The sequence below is a fragment of the Pipistrellus kuhlii genome, unplaced genomic scaffold, assembly GCF_014108245.1.
Source record: "Pipistrellus kuhlii isolate mPipKuh1 unplaced genomic scaffold, mPipKuh1.p scaffold_m20_p_6, whole genome shotgun sequence".
Classification (NCBI taxonomy): Eukaryota; Metazoa; Chordata; class Mammalia; order Chiroptera; family Vespertilionidae; genus Pipistrellus; species Pipistrellus kuhlii.
Genome location: NW_023425562.1, coordinates 46071514 through 46089717, shown reverse-complemented (window position 1 = coordinate 46089717; position 18204 = coordinate 46071514). Strand labels below are relative to the sequence as shown.

Genomic DNA, 18204 nt, shown 5'->3' with positions numbered 1-18204 from the left:
TCTCTGAGTGGGACCTAGACCTTCAGACCTGGATTCAGGCTCAAATGTTGGGACCATACTGGTATCCCAGGAGGTGGCCTACCCAGAATAGAAGTTCCAGCTCTGGAGAGAGCTCCCTCTCTGCATCCCTTGTCTTCATCTTGTAGAGTGACAACACATTGCACCGGACTGCATATCAGGACAAAACACAGAACAACCACATAAGAAAAATAACTTTGTTATTAAGCATATACAATCTTATAAAAAGTACTTCATAGTATCACATCCATTACTATTGGCATACTAGCTCAGCTGTTATGTGGACCTCTTATAAATAATGAACAAAATAGTTGCTGAAGAATAAGACTAGTCCCTGGGCAGTAAAGGCAATCCCCACACGGATGACACCCGCCCCAGGGCACTTGCTTTGGGGAAATAACAAAGAACACTGAGGTCCCTGGGGGGGTGTGGAAAGCTCTTCTTCCTATGGTTTCCCTAAAGCACTGAAAGTATTTGTTGAAGGAGCACGTGAAACCCAAGATTTTTAACAATTATGTCATGGTCGAATGTTTTTTTTCTCAAATGGAAAATCATTTTTTGATTTGTTGTGAGACATACATGCTGACAGTGCCAGGGAAAATCCATCAACTTCCCTGAATTCTCATTATTAATAGTTTCAGATGGCTCTATACTAATTGTTTGGCCCAGATTCCTGCAAATACACGTCTTTTTCAGGAAGGCTAGCTGATAGATGTTAAATTTGCACAATGAGGCTGCTTCTCTCTGTGATAGGCTGGAGTGGGGGGGAGGGGGGCAAAGACAGGGGGAGTAACATTCAAAGTATGATGAGGGATTTGCTCTCACCCCAAGGACACGTCTGGCATGGAGACTGTCTTTCCCAGCATGTCCGGAAATGGGGCTCACAAGGCCAAAGCAGTCACGAACCCTAGAGAGGGAGCATGACCAGAACCAGGGTGCCCTCCACCTAGTATGTGGTGGGGTAATACTATCACTGATGCCCACGTGCAATTTATCATTTACTTGTTTAACTATGGACACACCTGTCTGCATTTATACAATAGAAATGACTTTAGTTGGTCAATTCATTTTGTGGCAGGTGTGGGAATTAACAGGGAAGAAGAGAGAAGACTGCCTTCCCTCTGTACCCCATGCTCTTTGGCATAGTGAAGCTTATACTTTCTTTCTCTGGAACTGGGAAGGAAGGGAGATATTCCCAAACTAAAATGATTGCCTTCCCTGCATTGTTTCTGATAGCAGATTTTTATTTTCATCGCTGTCCCGAAACAGAAGCAATCTATTTAAGTCCTATTCACAAGTCCTAGTTATCAGGGTGCAAAACATGGGAGTCCACATTTCTGCTGGAGGGGTGAAGAGGTTACAAAGATCTTTTTCCCCTTGAACCATGAAGTGGTTTAGCAAAAATGCAGCAAATTTTACCCCCAAAATGGCTTTTCCTTTTGGTTTTGAGCAGCTGGCCTGTTTAGATAGCGAAGCTTTGGTTTTCTATCTATAACTGAAAGATACGTTAGAAATAACAGTGCCTTATTATGTCTTATCTTTGAAAAATATAATTTGGGCATCCAGAGTGCATATTTAGTCCTGTGGTCTTAGTCCAACTGTTGAAAATCCGAGGATGAAAAATTATTTTATAAATTGACCTGATCCAGCAGACTGAGATGATAGAGGTTATTGTGTGTTTATCTAGAATAGTCTCATGAATCCAAGATGTTACTATCATCAGTTCACACTTTTAATATGTTTATCCTAGCTTCTGCATGTCCACCATGCAGCTTGCTTGCATTTTGTGAGCATTTAGCAATAAAGATTATAGTTCTAAACACAGTTCACTGTTAAAAGAAAAGGCAATAACATTCCTCATTAAAAAAAAAAAATCAAAGACAGACTTAATAATTTCTCATAGAGCTTGTGCACAATTATCTTTAGCATTCATCCACCCACACCCTTTAAATACTGTACTCCACAAGCAGGCAAACATTACATATATTCCAGATGCGAAGCAATAGCTGCTCAATTCATTGCCTTGTAAACCCGTGCCGGCTGGGCTGGAGAGGGAAGGGAAGTGCCACGAGAGGAGCGATGGGAACCTGTGGCTTTCAGCTGTGACATTCTGGTGGACAGTCCTTAGGAATTTGCACAAGAAAGAAGGATGGACATGCTTGTGAAAAACTTGGCCGTTGGCTGACTGACTGGAGTCCCGAGTCTCTAATGATGGGAGGGAAGGCTGCTGTCACTTGAGATTCTCAAACAGAAGCCCTTCCTGTCAACCTGAAGCCAGCTGGAACAGTGACATGCAAACACCAACAGCAGTTCTCTTGAAACCAGTTTCCCAGGAAGAGAGTTAAATGATGGGAAAAGAAAACTGCACATGAATCTCCCAGAAATATGGGGGGAGGGGGAATCATATAGGATGGGAAATGGAAACCCCAACACAAGCAAACATGAGCTGTGGCAGGATAACTGGTGAGGTTCACTGTGAGGATGAAGGGCTCTGGACCAAGTGGATGAAAAGCCAGTCCATGTGTCAAATGAGAACTTGTACTTCAAGGAAGCCGCACGCTGCCCTCAAAGCTAAGCGGTTCCCCAGTGATAGAAGGGAGAAGCCGCTCCTCTGGTCCTTGGGAGCGCTTCCTCTCACTCCTGCCTCTGCGATCCAGAGATAGCCTGCTCCTGAGCCTGCTTCCCCTGGGATCCAGTGGTGTACAAGCAAACACTGCAGATGAGAGGTGGGAATATACCCCTTTCCCAGGCCTTCCACATTGGCTCGGAAAGGGAAATCAACGAGAAGGCCTGCAACATCTGGAACTTGTTGTTGGACTAAATGATGGACAATTAAGGAAAAAAAAGGACTAGTGGGGAGGAAATTTCTGCCACACTGGTTTTTCCCCTTCCTCATCTAGAGCTTTTAATAGCATTCTCTATGCTGGCAAGCTCTGCTGGCCCCAGATGAGGACTTCTAATCCCCAAGGAGAGCAAATGACTTGTCTCTGTGGTTAGTGTGCCCTTCCTGAGATTCCCCTTACCCCTAACCAATAACCGGAGCCAGCCACCTGTGCATCGACTCAACCTGAATCATAGTCTAATGGCACCTCTGTTTCTTTAATGGGCACCCAATCAGAGCCTGGGAATGTCTGCAACTCTCTCTATGGGTCAGCCACTTTTGTTCAACCAATAATTTGTGATTTACTGAACAGGCCCACTTGTTTAATCAAACAGCTCTAAAATGTCCTGGCAAAACAGGAACCCATTGTCCTAATGCAAATCAGGATGCTTATTCATTTATATTTTTTGAAAAGAGGACTTAGTCCTACATCTATGTAACTTCCTTCTCTGAGGAGGATATTTATAGACAAGCATGACATGAACATTTAATAGTTGTATTTGAATTTAGAATGCAGCAACCTATATAATAGTAAATATTATGACTAATTGTTTCCATCTTCCCTAATCTCTGCTTTTTCTTCACTTTCTCCTATCTTTCATTGAAATTGGGAAGTGAGGTTGGACAGGAGACTAGAATATTGAACATCTATTAGATCAACAAGGACAAAGAATTATCCACCAAAGTAAATATACACTGTTGTCTTGACCTTTTCATTGAAGAGCCTTGTTTTGATATTGAAGAGTTATAGTCTCTTTTGGACACGTGTCTAATTTTTAAAATAAGTTACCTAACATTTCTTGGAGCTGACCCCTTGCCACTTTTCCCTTTTATTCTATCAAATTTAAGATACTGTGAGAGTACTTAACTCAGAAACCCAGAAGTTCCAAAAATATATATAAATAAATAAAAGAGCAGTTCCAATGTCAACTGCTCTCAGAGGGAGGTATGTAAACCAATCATTTTCTCCCTCATATAACCAGTACCTCTAGGAGGGGCCTCTGAAAATAGTATTTGGGAAGAAAAAAGTAGGGAGAAGGCAGGAAAAGAGCAAAGGCAATTAAAATGTATCTTTTCTAGGTCTCCAGTGGTGGGTTTTTTGTTTTTGTTTGTTTGTTTGTTTTTTGTCTTCTCTTTAGATGATTTAATTGCAGGTGTGCAAACTTCTCTTCCTCTGGCATGAAGATGCTGGCCTGTGCTAAGGATAAAAGTCCCTGGGGGTCCCCACGTCTCTTGTCTCAGTCCCCTTTGAGTAGTCATCTCCAGAGCCCAAGTCCATGGTCTCCGGATGGCTGGCAAATTCCTGAGGTAAGAACTCCTCTGCCGAAGAGTGGGGAGAGTGAGTCTGGTGCCTGAACACCTCCTGCAGCTCAGCGATGTCATTGCGGATGTCAGCCAGGATCAGCAGCAGGAAGTCGAAAGAACCAGGTGGCCCCTGTGCAAGAGAGGAATCAAAACCAGAACCACAGACTCAGCCCCTTGCAAAGTGAAGGTTTGCTATGTCTGCTGTGTGCTGGCAGCTACTGAGACAATAATTCTGGGTCCCAAATGGAGAAGACACACAGACTGTTAGCATAGCCTGGGGGATTCTTTAGATTGCCTTCTGATTCCCTTACCACGTATATAACCTTTGTTCCCTCCCAATTCTAGGCTATATCAAATCTGGCAGAATGAAAGAATAGGAGAATAACCTTTCCAATGTGATTTTCCAAAGAAACCTGGACGATGCTATAGAGGCAGAAAGTAGGGGTCAAGAGAGTGGGGCTCTGTTGGGCTTGAATCTCACCACTGCCGCTTACTAGCTTGTCTTGGACAAGTTACTTAATTTCTTTGGGTTTCCATCTCCCCATCCATAAAAGGGAGATAACAGACTCAAGTCACTGGATTTCATAGGCTTCCAAGGGCGTCTATAAATGAGTTAATAAATGCAAAAGGCTGAGACCATAGTAAATGCTAAAAAAATGTTATATTTTAAGGCAAAATTATTAGTGTTTATAAGGATGCCTGACTATAACTACAACCTAAATGAAGTGGAGAGAACCTCCATGCTGCGCTAGAAACAGCAGCTCACATATGCAAATACTTTTTTCAGAAATGACGCTGGCCTCTTCAAAAGCAATGGAGTTAACTTGAATTTTCTGTGCTTTGGATAAGAGATTGGATACCACTGATTTTCATTTTCAACCTCCCAGATACTATACATTTATCCAGCTAGTTTCTTCTCAGTGGTCCCAACCTCCCTGCATGCATCTGTACTCTCTGGAGGGGATGGTCACCTGACCTGCTAGAGCTATAGCAGTGGCTAAATTCTGAAGCGTTGAGTCAGGACTTAGCCCATAGATTTCTCTTCTCATCTCCTTCAGATGTTTCATGACATACTTAAAAACAGACTCATGGCATTCTGAGGTTTTGAAGCTTAAGACATTCCAAATAAAGATTAGCCATGATAAAAAGAAAAAGAAATGGAAAACAAAATTTCAAAATAAATTCCAAGCAGCTGCTGAAGGCCTCCGTGATTCCCCTCCTAACCACCGCGTTCTGTTTGGGCAGGCTGAGTGACAGCCGGAGGAAGCCAGCTTTTGCTATTAAGACCAACTTACAGGCTTCTCAGAGCTGCATTCCCGGGATCATTTGGGGAAGCGAGGCGGATGGTACTACTCACCGGAGACCCTCTGGGTCCAGGAGCTCCTTTCTCCCCCTAAAAGCAGAGAAAGGTCAGGGTTAGCTTCTTGATGCTACCACCTTAGTCTCCGTGTAGACTCCCGCCAGGACCATCTCCCTGCCCAAAACAACAAATATTTTCCATCGGAAACAAATGTAAGCTTAAGCTGGACTCATGGGACCACTTATTTTAACAGGCTGCTAGGGTCAAGTGTCTCTCATTCATTTTTCCCCCGAGGTCATATGTTTTAAAACCAGATCTGACAAGAGGAATGCCTGCATTTCCAGGCAGGGTGTGGGATAATTTAGGAGTTTTCTAAAGAAACTCCCACTGACTTTATGAGGCAAGGAGCAGGCAGCTCTCAAAGTGAAACCACCCCCACTTGCACAGAAGGGACCTGCTGCTGTTGACTTAAGCACATCACACACAAAATAGCCCTACAGAAGAACATTGGCTAAAGAGAAAAGCATGTGCTACTCTGACAACACAGGGGCTTGTTTAAAATTCATAAGAGGGGGTGGGGGGAAGGGGCCCTAGTATAAGGTGACAGGAGAAGATTTGACTTTGGGTGGTGGGCACACGGTGCGATATACAAATCTTGCAACATAGAAACCCACACCTGAAACCTATATGTTCAGGTTGACCAATGTCACCCCAATTAATTTAACAAATAAAATGTCTCTCTGAGGAGTGGTTTTGGTGGTTGTTTTGTTATTATGGTTATTTCATATCTTAAGGAAATTGCTTTTTAGATTTTCTTCCCAGCATTGGGGGGAAAAGTGTATCTGTGTCTCAATTTTGTCACACACAATGGGGACAGTAAACAGTGCTTGAGTTTTACTGAACTTGGGAAACCTTAGGCTGTTAAGGACCACTCATGAGACTTACCTTAGAGCCATCTCTTCCTGGTGCACCTGGTGGGCCCTACAAGACAAAGGAATCGCATTCAACAAAGGAGAAAGCAGGGAGCAAGAACACAATTTCCTCAACAACAGCAAGTGGATGGCTGAGAAAATACTGACCACAGGGCCTCTCCGGCCTTGCTTAATGTGGGATAGGTCAGGGGGTGGTCCCATGGGTCCCATGGAGCCCCGTGGGCCCGGCTGCCCAGGAGGGCCTGGCATACCCGGGAAGCCTGGGCTGCCCTTGGGTCCTGGCGAGCCTGCAATCAAAGAACAGCTCATTAGCTCCGCATCCTGCGAGGAAGGCCAGGGTGCTGGCTCACAAGTCTGTGAGCCCTTGCAGCCATTTCTCTGTGCACTCTGCTTGTGCCTTCTGACACCTCCTCTGGGATTCTCCCTGGCATTTTAAATTTAACCCAGTCTAAATGGGCTTCCGCATCTCCCTCTCTTGTCATAAACCACCTGCCCACTCAAACCAGAATCTTGAAAGTCTTCCTATAGATTTCCTTGTTTCCACAGCCCCTCATCCAATCTGTGACCAGTTCCTCTACATTTTGCCTCTTTCACATCTCTTAGAACTGCTGGCTCCTCTGAATCCCATCAATCATAGCAGGGTGGTGGTTACCACACCTGGAGAGTGGTCAAGAGTGCAGGGTTCAGCATCTGGGAGACGTAGGGAATAGGGGACACCAGGCTGGCCCTGAGTTCGCAGAGCTGGGCAATAATCTGTAGTTCACTACACCAATCTATTTTTATAGAGATCAATGTTAAAAAATAGTTTTCATATTGTTTCTCTGTAGTTTAAAATGGTCTCTAAGAATCTTATCCAAGCCCAGGACAATGACCTTTTTCTCTCAAATTACTATTGGTTATTAGGGTTTCTCAGTCTTGAGGGCCAACTTCCCAAGGCCCTCTGGCCACACAGGTGTGGGTGCTCCCTGGACTCCTGCTTCTGCTCTCATGCATGGAAGCTAGAGAACTCCGTCAGCACCCACTAACCGTGAACCCTTGGCTGCTGACTCTTGTCCTTGTCCACACTCACCAGGAGGGCCCTGACCCCCAGGCAGGCCAGGTGGCCCTGGAAGGTAGGCGTTTGAGGCCAGCACCTTGTCACCAGTGTTGTACTTGCCCAGGTCAGCAGCACTGTTGGGGAGCAGGGCGATCTGCAGAGAGAAGAGAAACCCCACTCAGGAAGCGATGGCTCCACTGCCAGGAGACTCTTCACACTATTGATAATTTCCCTCTATCTGAGCCAGTTAGAGCTCAGAGGGGATATAGAGATCCTCCTTCTAAACCCAGAGTTTATGTTTTATCAGCATAAGCACAATGTCTGAGCTGCTGGCAAACAGGTGAAGTGATTGATTGACTGTAGGTGTAATGGATACCATTGATGTGGGGGAGGACGCTTGTTTAAGAAACCAGGTCAGCAGGTCCATCTCAGGGCATTACCCACAGCACATCGCCATTATTAGGACCCTGGTGTTCTGCCAGGCATTCATGGGAGAGTCAGTCCTCACCCTCAGTGACAAGGGTACCCAAACGGCTGCTATCCGAAGTGCACGGAGACCAAAGCACAGGCTATCATTTTTAAATGTGAAAAATAAAGCTGCCACAGAAAGTCATCACCAGCTTAAGGAAGTGTATAGAGAGGATGTTCCTGTTGACAGAAAATAGGCAAAATATCAGATAAAATAGAATCACCTATGTTGGCCCCAGGGCCATGTGTCTGGATGATCATTTCACAAAAAGTCTCAATCATCTTAATTCATCCTCCACAGCTCCACCACGTCCCCTGACCTGGGGGCCTGTTAGTCACCCAGTCCATGCCCTGCCTTCATTGTGTTCTGCTGCCCCTCAGACGGTCAGCTCTGAGGATGGAGGGCAAAGCGTTCAAGCCTAACCCTAGTTGGCATCAACCCCAGGGAATGCTCAATGAGGTTGCAGATTTACTTCCTTCTCATTTTTAAGCATTCGTCCACTTTATTTCTGCCAAGTGCTCCCGTTCTGTGATTGTGTCTAACACGTGGGGCATGTACCTTTTGCTTCAGCTGCAGCACCGTCTGCTTCATCTGGTGAAACTCCTTGCATGAAGCGCAGCAGGTTCCGGCTCTCACCGCGTTCTCAGCCTTCTCATCGTGCCCTGAGAGAGGAGAGGGGCTTTGGTCCATCTGGGAGGCCGAAGGACACCCAGTCCCGCAGACAGCATCACGGAAGGCAGACGTGGGCAGACTGGCTGATCATGGAACGTGCGAGGGTTTTTTGGTCTTCAGGGGAGCACTGACAGTATGCCCAGATGGTAGAGCGAGCGAGAGGGACCTTCTATGTTTGGGGCTCAGCTGTTTCCATTTAGGCATCCCTGCCTCTTTCTCTTTCGTGTGGGAAAATGTGAACCCTCGCCCTTTTATCAGGACTTTCCGGGAGGCAAGCTGCATCAACGCGACATGATTTATACTCCCTTCCTAAAGCCAATGCTCACACGCCGTAAATTATCCCCAAGCTTAGGCAGTGGGCTCACAGAGCTGGTCCTTATCACCTCTGTCATCCAGCCGATCAAAGGCAGCATTGCCAGACCAGGTGGGGTCACAGGTCAGGGCTAGGCACTGACCTCCATGGAGGTGTGAAGCTGGGATGGAAAACGTGACAGACACTCTGAACGCACCCACTTGGGGACAAATGAAAGAGGCCCTGAGAAGGCACCCTGGCTGGCCGTCCACTGGGAAGGATCCTAATGACATCTTATAGAGCACTGGGAGCTCCAAGGGCTTTTTGTAAAATTATATTTCACTAAAGAAAGAGTGGGTCAAATGGTGCCGTGGCCAAGAATTTACACAGCTCTCATCCTACCGGCACTGAAATGCCTACAGACACCTGCGTGCTGGAGACTAGACCCTGGAGCAACCTTGGTACTGATGCGGAGGTGAAGACCACCAAGGCTGTGTGGAGGCAGCAGTGGTGTGGGCCAAGAGTAGGGTGCACGGATGTTTTCTTGGGGCGGATAGGGCAGTGTGACTCCAGGTAAGTGGAAACCCTCCTCCTGGCTTAGGAGGCCTTTGGTGTGGGACCAGGTGTGCTGTTTGTGATGGATAATACTGCTACCTGGAATATAACACAGGGGCAGTAGAGTAACGTCTCTCCCAAGCCATTTCCCGTGCCTCTTGGCCCACGTTCTTTTCTTATTATTCCTTTCTGGGAAGGCCTCTTGACTGCCTCCGCTAGTGAATTCTACCAACTAGCAAGACCCAGCTCGAGTGTCTACAAAGCCTGCCTCTCTGTCTACAGAGATCCTTCAGGGCTCTGAGGTCAATGGTGTTGACCACGTGTCCCACTCAAGTGGTGGGTGCCCCAGGCTTCCCTGCAGAGGGGATACTGGTGCAGAGTGGGAGCCACCTAAGAACTGGAGTAGCTTCTTGGTAGCTCACAGAGTGGATGCTCGAAAAATGTCTGTGAAACAGAATGTTAGATGTTGAATTGTCCCCGCCTCCCAAATTCATATGTTGAAACCTGAACCCCCAGGCTATCACGAACAAGTTTTATTTCTACTTTTATATACTCAATTGAACGCACCAAGAGGTGGTAATAACTCAGGTAATTTGGTATTTTCATAAAAGAAAACCTTTTTACCAGGTTCTAGACTATTATTCATTTATATCACGGAGTGTTAGGACTAATGTATCTTCAGTTCAGTCTCCTTTACAGATAAGGTCTCCCAGAGCGCCATGTGCAGAGACTGAGCACTGTGGGGGTGCAGGGAGTTCTGAACCACCTGAGGACCATCTGCCAGGCTGGCTCTAGGGCAGTGGTTCCCACATGTGAGCAACAGACCTGCAGCAGCACCAGCACCATAACACGCGGAGACCTGTTCTTTGAAATCTAAAATCCTGGGAGTAGGCCTAGAGCCTGTCCATCAAAGCCCTCCAAACGACCCACATTCACTGACCCAGAGAACAGCCCCACTGAGTGACCTTTGACCTAGAAGTACTCGGCCTGTTTGCAGTCTCTTTGTGAAATGATCAGAATGAGATCAAGATGAACTTTGCTCTGAGATTTTCAAATCAAATGCATCAGGAAGATATTGACTACAAACTTTTTAAATGAATTCCTCAGGATCCATGGACATAATCTCAGAGCTCTGGGGGTTCCCTGTACGAAATTTTTCATTTTATGTTTTTAAAAAATAATCATTAAAAAATTTACATATTCTAAATTATGTATATGACTGTCTTATAATGAAACTGTCCCACAGACACACACAAAGATAAATTTTGCTCCAAAGACATCTGAAGCTTCCACAGAAAAAGAAACATACTAGTACTGTGTTTCCCCAAAAATAAGACATCCTCCGAAAATAAGACCTACTTACAGGTTTCCTTCTGAGTGAAATATAAGGCATCCCCCCAGAAATAAGGCCCCCCTAGGCTAAACATGAGAGATTTGGTCCACTGATTCTGAAAGAAATGGAGTCACAAGAAATTCACCAGGAAATTCAGGAATTGGATTGTTATGATGATGTTCCAGAAGATGATGACATGATTGTCATTGAATAAATGAGTAAATTCTTGATACTGTAGGATTCACAGTTTGTCTGGTTTGTGTTGACAACTACCGTACTACCGTACTGTATACAGGTAATAAACTTCCTTTATTTTCATTTAACAATAAATCTGTACTGTATTCTTCTCCCTGGAAAAATAAGACCTAACTCATCTTTGGGAGCAAAAATTAATATAAGACACTGTCTTATTTTTGGGGAAACAGGGTAGTAGCAAGGGGTGTAGGCTCTGGTGGAGTCCTGTGATCAGGACGGAATCCTGATGTTGTTGCTTTGTACCTTTTGGGCTGGAAGTCACAGCCTCTGTGAGCATCCTTCCTTTGAAACATGATAAGTGACAATGACACTTAACACGTGGAATTGCTATGAATTCCCAGAACAGAGCCTACTACATGACAAATGCTCTGTAAATGCTGATATGATTGTTGATGCTGGTATCTTTTAAAAATGATGTTACCTACAAAATTACAGATGTCTTTCCTTTGGAAAGAGTTCTTAGAGGGTTTGAAGATAAATAACCGTGTATAGATCAGAGCATACAATCTCTTCTGAATTGGGGCTTATCTCTTCTGGAATTTGTCTACAGTACTGTCAAATGTGATAAATAATCCTGTGGGTGCTACATTAATAATTCATATAAAAATCTGGGTAGGAATCTTGAACTTTGTTTCAATACTCTCAATGTAGTCACTGAGTATCTCTGACTGTGACTATGACCATGTCCAGTGAAGTATGCTACATAATAAAAGGCTAATAATATGCAAATAAACCAAATGGTGGAACAACCAGAACAATGAAACAGCTGAACAACAGATTGTTATGACATGTGCTGACCAGCAGTGGGTGTGTGCAGAACATGGCAGGCATTGGCTACAGCAGGATGGTGGAGCAAGTGAACAGGGGCACCAGACTAAGGCAGGGCACCAGTCACTGTCATCAGGGTGAGCCTCTGGTGGTTACTGAAAATTCTTTGCTCCCAAATGCTGCGGTTCCACCCGGTGCTCGCACCCACTGCCAGTGCCCAGCACCCGTTCTGATCACTTGGCACCATCAGCTGGTGTGAGCAGCAGCTGCCAGCCCTGATTACCACTGAGGGCTTCTCCATCTCCCCCTGCTCCTGTGGGGTGGTCAGGGCAGCAGCTGCTGCTTGAACACACTGTCAGTGCTGGCCCCACTTGAACCCGCTGCTAGCACCAGCCCCAATTGCTCCACGCCATCATCGGGTGTGAGTGGGGCCAGTGAGTGAGACTGGTGGTGATGGCTGTGGGCTGCTGGCAGACAGGGGACCAGGGCAGCAGTGGGTGGAGGCATAGAGGATGGGTCGAGACCTGTTCCTGAGCCTACAGCAGCCTCACAGCCCACAGTTCCTTTCAAGGTGCAAGAATTCATGCACTGGGCCCCTGGTCACAATATATTGCTCCAACCTGCTCAGATAAAGGTGCAATATTATCAATTAGCCACATGGGGGCAGATAGCTCTAATTTTTACTGACATTGAGCAGTGTATATATCCTAAGCACTAGAGATAGAATTCCTTACATACCAAATTAGTAATATTTAATAAACTTAGAAAAACTAAAGAATGTTCCCAACACACTTCATACCAGCAGTGTCACAAATGAACAAAGCATGTTTGTTTTTAAAAGTCGATGGTGCAGATTTGTGCCCTGGCAGCAGTTCTCAACCCTGGTGGCACATGCAACTGCTTAGGGGGCTTTTAAAAATTCCACTGACTGTTTTGTACCCCTCCCAGCAGGGAGTCACAGCACGGGATGGCATCAGCATTTTTTCAAGCCCCCCAGGGGGAGAACCACTGACCTATGGATTAGTGGAGCTTGAAAGTTATATGAAACACCTGCCGTCCCTGACACTTTGAACTGTACTAAGTGGCACTGGGGGTCACGGTCACTTTATCAGAAAGTAAACAAAACTTGATAAATAGCTAATTACTATGGAGCCGACTTGCCCTTAATTCTTCTCCTCACAGGGGCTGCATAGACTCCCTGGAGTGAATCAGCTAGCTCCAGCTACATATTTTCAGAGAATCAAAGTGACTGAGCGAGCCATTCTTGCCTATTAGCCAGCCGAGACACTGCGCCTGTGTGTGCACAGTGACCTTTCCATTATGAGACACAGTTCCACGGCCAGCCCCTTCTGCTCTCCGCCTGCTCTCTGGATAAAGAGCTGAGGCCGTCCTTGACTTTAAATTCCTCTAACTGTAACGTTACAGACATTGGACAATGCAAAGTTTAAAAATAAAACAACACACACACAGGAGGAGGCAAGGTTTTACATCATGTGTTTATACTTAATAATCATTACCTCCTCATCCAAAAAAAATTGACCGTGATGAAATATTGGACTTATTAATTAGTCCAGAACAGATGAAATCACTTAACTGCCTCTGATGTTCCAGATATGAGGCTCATCTGGCCCACAACTTTTCTTAGTGCTGAGCCGAATAGCTGGACATTGGTGCTTCATCTGTTGAGATTCAGTAAGTTCTCTGTTTTGCTAGTGAAGCTGTGCATGTCTTGGAGTCTTGGCATTGGCTTATATGCAGGATAAAGACGTGACTGCACAGGGACTCCCAGTGCTGGGAGAGCTTATATTACTTTTCCTGAAGCTACATCACACCACACTGGAAAAAAAAATATTTGCAAAGGGCAAAAGGGTCTTCAGAGCTCCCCTTGTCCAACCCTCTTGTCTACAGAGGAGGAAGCTGAGGCCTGGAGACCAGCCCACGACAGCTGGTTAATACTAACGCAGCTCCAGCTACCAGCTCTCCTAGCTTCTATGCCAAGGAACTTTTGGGGCGTCACTGCTGTCATCCAGGGCTCTTGCCTTTTGTGGCCAGAACCGCCAAAGCCAGCCCCTCACTTTCTCGGTGGCCCAAATTATGACTTTAACATTCCGGGCAAGCAATGTGCCTGTCCTTTTTCATAATTTTGTGTATGAATTACTCCTCTCAGGCTGTGACTCCCTGATTTCCTTGGTTACGCGTGTTGGAATGTTTTTCTTAGTAAAATGCTAAAACCAAATGCTAAGTCCTCTGCGCGTGTGTGGTGAATTCAATAGAGACCAGTTACTGAACATGAAATACTGAGAAATTCTTTTATAATATTGCTTCTGGAGCGGGGCGAGTAAGATACAACTGACAGTGACCTTTCAGGTTTTAAAAAGTCATTTGAGGCTGTTATATGTAGAGGAGGAGGAGGAGGGAGAGAATCGGCAGTGAGGAGTTCGTTACAATGAAGCACAGCGGTAGAGCCACCAGACAATTCTTTCTGATTAAACAGAAGCGCACCCCCTCCCAGCCCCTGTAAATTGAACCTCCTTTCTCTCGGAGGAGGAGTACCGCCCTGTTTTGTTCATCAGATACTCTGCTGTCTGCAGCGAATGGCTTCCCTCTGGACTTCGTGGCTGCGTCCAAAAACAACCTTCCCTGAAAATCGACCAGATGACCTACCAAGTTGAGCCCCAAAGCTCAGAGTTTTGATGCTAGTTGCTGGAAACCGATTCCAGCATGTAATACTTACAAGAGTTCCACTTCCCCCAAACCTGAATAGGATTGCTAACTGCCAGACAACTCAGGGAATGTTATTGCCTCCTGTTGGCCAAGCACCTGAACAGCTGTAAACTATTCCCCAAACTGATAATGCTTCTATATTCTACCCTTTGATACTTTACCCTTTGAAGTGTATATGTCCACCTTGCCTTAGGATAAATCGTGTGAATAAAAGCACGGGTCCTTGGTCAAGGAGAAGTCTTTAGCTCCCTTCAGCTGAAGCTCCTCTGACCCCCAATGCCTTTCAAAATTATCTTTTGTCTCCGGACTCTAATCATTTACGCACAGCCCCTTTCTCTAGAATGCTGAACACTTTGTAAGGCTGGGAAAAAACCGCAGCACTCGTAAGTTAGAACTTTCCAAACTCTAATTTCCAGAACACCACCAACTGGGAGATGTTAGAAGGTATTTCTTAAGAAACTAATTTTGGGTAATTCAGGTTTCATTAAAATTAACATTTTTTTTTTTGTAGGAAATGGCCATCTCTCAGAGCTTTTAATGCACTGGCATCATGAATCCTTAAGAAGTGGGTGCAGTAACACATTCTTCCCCAAAACTCTGAACACAGAAGCTCCTTAAGGAAGAAAGGCTCAGCAATACCCATAGGACCCCAAAGTTGTATAGAACACAACGTGAGAAAATGCTGTAATAAATGGTTAAAGTCACATATGCCTTTACATGAAAGTAATACTAGAGAAGATACCCAAAAAGCTGCAAATACATATCCCTTTTAATTATGACTGCTTAGGATTTTACTGAACTCTCAGCTGCAGAAGTTAAATGGTCATTTCGTAACTAAAATTCTTGATCTCTTGAACTGAAACTTTGTGTGTGTTTGAGAAATTGTGTCTCAGGGACAGAAACAAGAGCAGGGTCTCAAAACTGAGCACTATCAGCTACTAATTTCATCTTTTAAAAAATATATTTTTGTATTGATTTCAGAGAGGAAGGGAGAGGGAGAGAGAGATAGAAACATTAGTGGTGAGACAGAATAATTGATCGGCTGCTTCCTGCATGCCTCCAACTGGAGATTGAGCCTTCAACCCAATCTTGTACCCTGGACTGGGAACTGAAACATGACCTCCTGGTTCATAGAGTGATGCTCAACCACTGAGCCAGGCCAGCTGGGCAGGTTACTAATTTTAAAGATGCAGCGAGACCTTCCCGTACCCCTGCCCTGTGGCTGGGCCCCTCCTGCGTGCACACTGCAAAGCAGGCAGTGAGTGCCACCAAGGCTACCTTGCCCTGCTCAGCGACATCCCTCGGGAACCACACAGCAGTACAATGTATGAGACGGAAGAGGGATGTGGTTGCAGAACCTAAGAATCATTGCAAGAGGTGGAAGCCACTGAGACCAAAGAACCAGTAAATCCAGTGAATAACATCTTACACTAGTCTCTGCTTTTCTGGTATCTGCTGGTTAAGACCAGGTCACTTTGCCCCACCTGGAGGAGCGGGGCCAGGTCTTACCAGATCCCTAGCATCAAAGGCCACCCTGACACTCGGTAGTAAGCACTGGTTGCTGTTTCTGATGGTTGTGCTCTAGACTGGTTTGCTCAGCATTGCCCCTCATGCCCATGTAAAGTTGGCAGGCTGAGTAGCCCATAGCCTCTCTGGCTGCCTGGCTCAGAGAGCAGCTAGAAATCCAATTCCAGAATGAAAAATGGGAATGCTGCTCTCTTGCTGCTAATTCTTAAAGTCGACCCACACGTCAATGTACCAGTGATGTAGAGGCTGCACCTCATTTTTTCAGTGAGATTCTCCCTTTCAATATAGGACATAACCTAAGAGGTAAGTTACACATCCCACCCTTCCCCCACCCTCTCCACCATGAAACAAAAATGAAGGGATTTTAAAGTGAATTATAAGAAAAGCCACCTGCACACATTTTTTCCCCAAGGGGCCTCTGCTTTAAGCACCTGTGAGCACTTGGGTCCTGCGTGCTTCCGGCTTTCAGTAGATTTCACAGGGCCCTCTGATTCATTCACATTATCCCAAATTGCCCAATTCTGAGCTAGATCCAAACAGATATTTTGCCTCTATTTCTAATATATGGTGGCTTCCTCATGACTCAACCTTATAATTGTGCTTTGTAGTTTTTCCTGTGGGAGGCAGCTGGTCCCCAGCTATTTGTTGTAGTGAGCTGATGGCAACTGCCTTCCAGCCCTTTGTGAACCTCAGACTACGTCCCAAAATCGCTAACTAGCTCCTGAGTACCCAGACAGTTCTGGCCTTTTATTGCCTGGTACCTGGGGCTCGCTCCCTCCCCACCCACAGATGGCCCAGACCCAGGCAGCCTTGCCACCGCCAGCATCCAAGCCCCTTTCCCTCCTTAGGATGACAGAGAGGATCTGAGCCCTGGGTCCTGGAAGATGAAAACTTCCTGGCCTTGTGAGCCTTGGATAGGGAGAACAAAGGCTTCTTCTTTCCTTCCTTTCCCTCTACCTCCTTTCTTTCCTTCTGCCCCCCCCTTCCCCTCCAAACTTAAATAACGAAGTAACTCAATATGCAAGCTAATCATATCCTTAGGGATCAGACATCTCAGTTCAATCAGCTTCTCAAATGCTGCGAAGAAGGGCCAGCTTTTAAAAATATCCACTCCACTGTGATTGTATTTGCAAAATACATTTAAAACAAATTGCTAGAAAAATAAAGCATAAAATATCAGCAGAAATCTTTGGATCTAAACAAAATTTCTCTGTCAAATCAGAATAAAAACTTCTAAACACTCTCAACTTCTGTTTCTATCCTGTCCTGAACCAAATCACAAATAGCTCATCGGCAGGCACAGGGCCATGGACTATGCACTTTGAGCCTCACTGATGTAGATAGCTTCCTTACATGGAAATGTTTCATATTTATATTCAGCCCACTCTCTTTTGAGAGAATGTAGTGTTTCTGGTCTCTTCTTTGCTCATCCTAGTTTGGTCTAAGCAAGTAACTAAGCTCTACTAATTATCCATGAGCAACCACCTCTGCTTGGTGGAGAGCTTCCTCAAATGCACACCAGTTCACAACCTTGCTGTTCAAGGTCATTGCTATCATCAGGTCTCTTTAGGAGAGACTTGACCTGATGTCCTACCCTCTTCTTACCCAACCACACCTTCCATTCATATAAATACCTCTTCTTAGTGTCCAGCCAGCCAGCCACCCACCCACCCACCCACCCACCCACCCACCATACTTGCTCCACTCACCAGTGTCATTGGGATATTTGTCTCCCTTGATGCATGTCCTCCCATCGTCCTCCTGGATGTAGCCCTCCCGGCATTCACAGCGGTAGCTGCCCAAGGTGTTGACACAGATGTGTGCACACAGAGTCTCATTGCTGGTGGCACACTCGTCGATATCTAGGTTTGGACCAAATGCAGACAACACTTAGTTTCCAAGAACTGACTTCCAACACAAATGACATGTTTATGTCTGCAAAACACATTTTGTCAGACTTTAGCAGAGAAGCCTGGAATAGAGCAGGAAGCTAGAAACCTGAGTGACAGGAAGATATCAGGCAGCTTCACCATGGTTACAACTGATGGGGTTCCTGGTTGCGGCTCTGCCATTACCAAGTCAGGTGGTTGGCACAGGCATCGCCAGCCTTCACAGTTCTCACCTATAACCCGTGATA

The 18204-nt window shown here is 45.5% G+C and overlaps 1 protein-coding gene across 2 annotated transcripts in view; it reads right to left on the bottom strand.

Moving 5' to 3' along the window:
• Positions 1 to 201: 201 nt before the first annotated feature.
• Positions 202 to 18204, bottom strand: part of CCBE1 (collagen and calcium binding EGF domains 1) — a 166952-nt gene continuing 148949 nt past the window's right edge. The window contains exons 5-11 of one of the 2 annotated variants that reach the window (XM_036418581.2): positions 17777 to 17929; positions 8500 to 8603; positions 7506 to 7626; positions 6584 to 6723; positions 6450 to 6485; positions 5562 to 5597; positions 202 to 4334 (exon numbers count right to left, since the gene is read on the bottom strand). In XM_036418581.2, coding sequence (XP_036274474.1) covers positions 4098 to 4334; positions 5562 to 5597; positions 6450 to 6485; positions 6584 to 6723; positions 7506 to 7626; positions 8500 to 8603; positions 17777 to 17929 — 827 coding nt within the window. In that variant the 3' untranslated portion in view covers positions 202 to 4097. Of the gene's footprint in view, positions 4335 to 5499; positions 5598 to 6449; positions 6486 to 6583; positions 6724 to 7505; positions 7627 to 8499; positions 8604 to 17776; positions 17930 to 18204 lie in introns of both variants that reach the window. The other variant, XM_045574295.1, reaches the window with a different exon arrangement.